This window comes from Giraffa tippelskirchi, chromosome 1 (genome assembly GCF_054371585.1).
Source record: "Giraffa tippelskirchi isolate mGirTip1 chromosome 1, T2T-mGirTip1v1.2.pri, whole genome shotgun sequence".
NCBI lineage: Eukaryota > Metazoa > Chordata > Mammalia > Artiodactyla > Giraffidae > Giraffa > Giraffa tippelskirchi.
In genome coordinates this window covers 165,098,123-165,104,604 of record NC_137275.1, presented here as the reverse complement: position 1 = coordinate 165,104,604, position 6,482 = coordinate 165,098,123, and the positions used below count along the sequence as shown (strand labels likewise).

The 6,482-nt window shown below is 33.5% G+C and overlaps 1 protein-coding gene across 8 annotated transcripts in view; it reads right to left on the bottom strand.

Annotated features, from left to right (window-relative positions):
• Positions 1-1,354: 1,354 nt before the first annotated feature.
• Positions 1,355-6,482, bottom strand: part of SMC5 (structural maintenance of chromosomes 5) — an 88,824-nt gene continuing 83,696 nt past the window's right edge. For 4 of the 8 annotated variants that reach the window (XM_081504828.1, XM_081504871.1, XM_081504839.1 and 1 more), the window contains 7 exons: positions 5,587-5,631; positions 5,037-5,132; positions 4,494-4,598; positions 4,177-4,296; positions 2,814-2,993; positions 2,639-2,734; positions 1,355-1,589 (listed from right to left, as the gene is read on the bottom strand). In XM_081504828.1, coding sequence (XP_081360954.1) covers positions 1,446-1,589; positions 2,639-2,734; positions 2,814-2,993; positions 4,177-4,296; positions 4,494-4,598; positions 5,037-5,132; positions 5,587-5,631 — 786 coding nt within the window. In that variant the 3' untranslated portion in view covers positions 1,355-1,445. The remainder of the gene's footprint in view (positions 1,590-2,638; positions 2,735-2,813; positions 2,994-4,176; positions 4,297-4,493; positions 4,599-5,036; positions 5,133-5,586; positions 5,632-6,482) is intronic. The other 4 variants (XM_081504849.1, XM_081504890.1, XM_081504860.1 and 1 more) reach the window with 1 other exon arrangement.

The following is a 6,482-nucleotide window of genomic DNA, read 5'->3' as shown; positions in this document are numbered from 1 at the left end:
TTTACATGAGTTGTTTGCACCAGTAAAAATGTTATTTTAAAATATTTTCGTAGTACATGCATTAGACTTAGTTTAAGAGGGGAAGGTTCTTTTAAAATTTTTATGAAGAAAAAAATAGCTTTTTAAAGAGAAAATGTCCATATAAGAGGACGTAGACTTTCGTTATTTTTTGACTTAACAAGAATATAAATTTCAGTAGCTGTTTAAGAACATACAAAACCCAAACTGAATGCAATTCTTCAATTTAGTCAAGCTAGCAAGTCAAAAAAGTAATTGTCATTATCTCTACACATCCAATCCACTGTTTAAAGATATGCCCTTGATCCAGTTTTTTATTTTACAAGATTTTAAAGAATAGAATGTTTTGGCACTGTTAATTAGTATAACTCAGAGATAAACAAATGATTTTCTAATCTGCTTCTTCCATGCTGTAAGAACAGTTTAAATTAGATTTTCTAAGATACTGGGGTAGGATCAACACTGTAAATTAGAAGGACCTACATAAGCTTAAGGTCTAAAAACATTATGGTTTTAAACAAATCAATGCTTTTTGCTCACTCTACATAACACTGAGAAATTTCAAATATAAACTGTAGAAACCAGTATAAGAAATGTTAAGAAAAAGTTTACTAAAAATAATTATAAAAATGCTTTAGAAATTTAAGATGTAAAAATTGACTTTAAATTAAAAAAAGAAAACAAAAAAAATTAAGCCCCAAAAGACCCACCCACATTTTACAGGGTTATTCTTTAAAAACTCTTGCCACTTTATTCTCTGTCAATCTTTTGGTTGCATTTTGCATCATCTAGTGGCCATCTTGTGGCATTTCAAAGAAGTCCTGCTCCCAGTACTTTCCCCTCCTTTGAGATACCAATACAATTACAGTATCAAGTTTCATAAAACTTTTTGTTAAAAGGTTCCTAAAATCCCATTTCCTAGTAGAGATAAGGTAATCTTTTTAATAGGAAGAAATGAATAGATTTGTCATAAATTATTACTATACATTAGACATTTCCATATCAAATTTTAAAAATTAAATATAACACTGGGAGAAACTACAACTTAAGCTGTAGGGTCATCTTTAGACTCTAAAAGTAGTTAAAATTACTTTGCAAGTAAAGCTCAGGGTTCCCATGTCAACTAAACTTCTTGTAACCAATAACCCCTTCCACTGTAGTTCTGATTTGAGTAGCAAATACTGTAAAAGTGGGGACCCAGTTGCTTATGGTCAGAGTGCTAAGGACTCAAGATTTAAATTTTACTACCAGATGATGTTCCACAGAAAGAAGTTATTATGGTCTCTCTTCATCAACCCATTTGTATGTAATAGCAGGTTTCAAAAATAACTGATCCTTTAGCCTTAATGAATCTAACTTTTATTCAGTTGAGCCACACTTACATATAGAATTTAACAGAAAAGTCCCAAAGTTCTTGCCCTTCACTTTCATTGAGAAGGCTGAGTGAATGTAATACGGCGCCGCCGCCTTTGGAAAGCCTTTAAATTCCATCTGTTTGGTTCCAGCATATGAGGACCATTGTAGACAAATAATACTGTCATCTTTTCAGAATAAGGAAGATTTTGAAGGAGCTGTGAGGTGTTAAAACAAACCGTCATAGAATGCTATATATTAAGCACAACTTTCTGAACTTGCATGTGTAGAGTCAAATATATTTTATTTGTAAAATTAATGAAACTCTTAATGAAATTCTCAACTCAACATATACCCTGCCAGATGGTGATTTTTACTTGAATTAGCACATCTGAAACCTGGCCTAAGGACTCATCAACATATCTTGGGAGCCCTCTATATTCACAGGCCAATGGGATCACACTGCTTACTAGGTTGACCCTGGAAAAGTATATCCTCCAGAACTTTCCTAGGATAATTTCACTCTTTTATCCACAAAACACCTTTCAAGCAACTTCTATAGTCAGGTACTGTAATAGATTGGTAGCCTGAAAGTGTATTAACAGGGTGGTTTGATTTATAGGCCAGCAACAATAGGGTATTAACAGATCTAGCTATTCCACAGTCTCTGCTGGAATAAGAAGAGATTATACTATTCAATAAGAAACTGAATTTAAGATAGGATCTCCAATGAAATTTCTTTAAAAAAACCTGATTGCATTAATAAAAACATCTTGATTGCTATACAGCAGTTTCATAATTGACCCATTGCACAAAAGAAAATTTCTTGTTGTAATGGTTTTATAAAGGTAAGTCTGTTTTTTATGTGAACAGAAGATTTTGAGGATACTTGGGATTTCCTCTAGGCCAGGACAGAGCAAAACAGGCCTTTCTGAGGAAATGAGGAGGACCAGTGCTTCAAGGGTTTGTATTCTGTCATTTTTCAGTGCTAAGAGAGGAAGTTCCCTAGAGGAAGAATAAATGCCAAAAAAGCAGAGGAACTCTCAGTTCTAGAACATAATGCTATGCCTACTACTTTCTTCCTCTAATGATAAGGTTTCTGATTAAGTATGTTATTGGAACTTGTCCCCCTTTACTATAATCTTTTAAGTTCTATTTTGGGACTGTTCCTGCTCTTATTTACACATACTGGGCCAAAATCTGCTACATGTTTTAGCCGTAAGGGACTTCCAAGTATGTGAGTATTTTTGGATTACTTATTACCTACCTTTGGTGTAATAAAGAAGTACTGAGATGTGTTTTCTTTACAAGCAGTATTTACAACCATTTCAAACACTCTTCGTTCATTGATTGGGTCCATTCCCTAAAGAAAGACAATAATAATGATTAGATTTAAATCTATTACAAGATACAGTGAAACCCAATAAAAGAATAAGCTATACCTGATTGATTTCATCAACTACTCGGAATGGACATCTATTAAGCTCCTGGAGTGCCATCAAGTACAACATAGTAGAAACACTTCTTTCACCTCCACTTTGATGATGAGGAGTTAATTCATGTAGTTGAGTACTACTGCGAAATTTAACTCTAATTCGAATTCCATATTTATCATAGTCTTCCTACAAAACATTTAAAAAGTTGATGAAAGGTGAGAGTTTTCTCTGGCAATTTTATATTGTTTTTTGAAAATAAATTGAGGTTCTTTACTCTTATAATTGACTTATACATGATATGTTTTATGTAAATAGATCTTTGGAGACCTCTAGAGCTTGTAGAGAGCAAGTGATTCTAATACTGTTTCAGTTTATTTATAAAATAGAGTCAATAAAAAGTACCTGCTTTATAGAATGGTTCTGAAGATTAAAGAATATAAACCTAGAAATGCTTGGCACAGTGTCTGGCACAAAGGAAATATATTATAAGTTACATGTTATTACAATACATTTCTTCCTTCTAGCAAGCCCAGACCATGTAGATGACAATTCTCTTGGTACGTCTAATATCTTACCAAAACTTGTAGTTACATGATGTTTGCTATCCTTATGTTTCATAATAAACAGATAAAGGAGTAATGGGACAAAATTCCTAAGGAGAAATAAAGGCGCTACCTTGCTTTACATTTCTTTCTTATTGAAAGAAATGCTTTATTAGGGAAAAATTTCAGCATTTACAAAATTAGAACTCCCAAATAAGCTCAATGTATCTACCATCAACTAGTCTCAACTGTGATCCATACATGACCAATCCTGTTTCACCTATAGCTGTACCCACTCCTCTTTCCCAATTGTTTTGAAGGACATCCTAGTTCACCTCTTTATATACTTCTTAATGGAAATCTTATTTTACCCACAATTGCAATGCATGAAATGTATATAGTTCAAGAAATCAGTACCAAATTTTTAAGTATTTTTGTTCTTATGAACTCAAATTCTTGATCAAATGGAAACCACTGATACTATTCTGTATTTCAGTTATGTTTGCCAATTTGTATCTGACTCTTCAAACTTGAGTAGTGATTTCAAAAAGCGATGCATTTGTTCATCACAACTGAATAACCATTACTTAGGCTGGATATGAAAAGAGTCTGTAAGGTATTAGTCACTAATCTCAGATGTCACCAAGAAGAAAATCCTCAAAACAAGTGACCCTGATGGAATCCTAGATACGGTCTCTTCCTTCCTTTGGACATTTTTTTTAATAAGCAAATCTTCAGATATAACTTTAGAGTAAATAAACAATTTACATATACTTTTAGCATATAATTAAAATATTTGTCAGGAAACATATCAAAGGCAATTTTACCTCATTTTCTGTATGGAGGTCAACTTCACCAGCACACTGCATAGAACTAAAAAAATAGCTAAATTTTTCGTTAATTTTTTCTACCAGCTCTTTTAAAGGATTAAGCCACCTTTCTTTTACCTGTAAGTAAAAACAATATAAAAATACAATATAAAAGAAGTGTTATTACACTGACACAAAACTTTATATAAAACAAATTTAGTATCAGTTTGGTCCTGAGAACATACATTTTTTTCTTAGAATCGTTATCATTTCATTTTGCATTATTCTACATTCCCATATTATTAATGCACATGAGATAAAAGTTGAATAATTACCTGTGAAATGTTTTCTCTATATTTATCCAGTTCAACTTTCTTTATCTTTAGTTCCTCAGTTATTTGCTCTATTTCTTCTTCTCTTTTTGTGTATTCCTCAACAACCTGGCAGAAAAAAAATCTTTAAGAATAATCTACCAAAGGATAAAGGTTAAAACATTAATTGAAAATGCCACTTTTGTTGCACTGAAAATGCCACTGTTTGTATGCAGTTAATTTATGTTCTTGTAACGTACTAAAAATGTCATTTTTTTATTCTTAAAAAAAAAAGACATCTCAGTATTTCAGGTTAGCCCAAGTATTCTTTTTATAAAGAAAAGGCACAGAACACTGTGTTCCTTAGGAAGAATCTATTTAAAATTCTAATAGATTCAGAATCTGGCATTTAAAAGTACATTGTACTAGAGTTCTTGGTAATAATAAGCTAGACAGCAGGAACAGAGTGGGAGGCAAGTACTGGAGGGAACTGTGTGTGTGTGGGGGGGGGGGGGTAGCGTGTGCTGGTGGTGGCGACTGCAGTAGGCATTAGGGAAAGAAGCATACTGTAGGATTGAGTCCTGTGAAGCAAGATGCTCTTGATCTTTCCTCAGTTAATAAAGCATCAATTTCATCCAAGGTGTTTGGAAGATCTTGGAAAGCCTAAAGAAGGAAAAAAACTGTCCATTATTATAGGTAGTACAGTGAAAACAGTTCAATTCAAATAGTTAAAATGAAAATATTCTGTTGAGTGTCTGCTCTATGTTGAACAGCATGCTAGCACAACACAGTAAGGAATCAAAGGAATTACAAATATGGTTTTTTGCTTTCAAAAAGGGGTTTATACTTTAGAAGAAAACAAAATGTATATACTTAATAACATGAGGTAACACCTTAAGGCAATGTATTGATGTTGAGTATTAAAATAAGCAGTACATATCAAACAGGTTATGGAATTTAAAGAAAGGAATTATCAGTTCATGCTACAGGAGCTACAAGAAACAGTAAGAGAATTCAGAGGCCTAGAATTCATCTCTGGGCCTTAAAGCAAACAGCAAGGGAAAAGTAAGGCAGAGGAGAGACAGGAGCTTGGAGAAAAAGAAAGAGCACTGCATACCATGGGGGGTGAGGAGTTGTGTCCATTTGGAATGGTGGGTACTTGCTGAATTGGTAGAATGGGTCCAGAATATGTGGGGCATTGAAAGAGAGCAAGAAGTTAGAACTTTATACTGTACTTGTGAAGAGCTACAAAAGCATCCTAAGAATCCAATTACTTTGACAGTAGAATTTCACCACAGTACTATCTTCTGAGACCATACCATAGAGACAAATTAGAACAGTGTGGAGGCAGGCAAGCAGTACAACGTTTTGTCGGCACAACTTGGAAAAGTTTATGTACTACAATATACAAAATGAATCTTAAAACTCTGAAAAAGATCCTAACATGCCACATTAATCTAATATCTTAACATGTCTTTTTTTCCCTCTAACCTTCTGGAAAGCAGTTCAGCTTCTATAGGCTTTCAGATATTTATTTTAGGCTTTCAGATATTTATTAAGTTTATTTTGTTGAATATGACTTGTCCTGTGAGCTTTGAACTCATGTGCCACACACTTATTTTGTATCTTCATTTGATTCTAATAGACAAATTTAAGATGGTGAAACCAATCTTCAACTTACCCACCTTCCCCATCAATTTGAGTAAACCGATTTGTCCTTCTATCTTTCCCATCTCAGTAATTGGCAAAATTTAGGGATTCTCTCTCTACCCTTCAATTCAAATTCATTAGCAAGTCCTGCTGGTTCTGTCATTAAAAGATATCTCAAGTCTGTAAACTGCTCTGTCATTTGTGCTTCCACCCTAATCCACACCACAATAGTCTCTTGCCTGGTCCAAATCAATAATCTCATAAATGGTCATCTCCCATTCTTGTATCCCTACTTTATTCTCCAGATTGCAGCTGGAGTGCTCTACAAACGGTTGTCCTATCTTGATCGATCTTCTGTTTAAA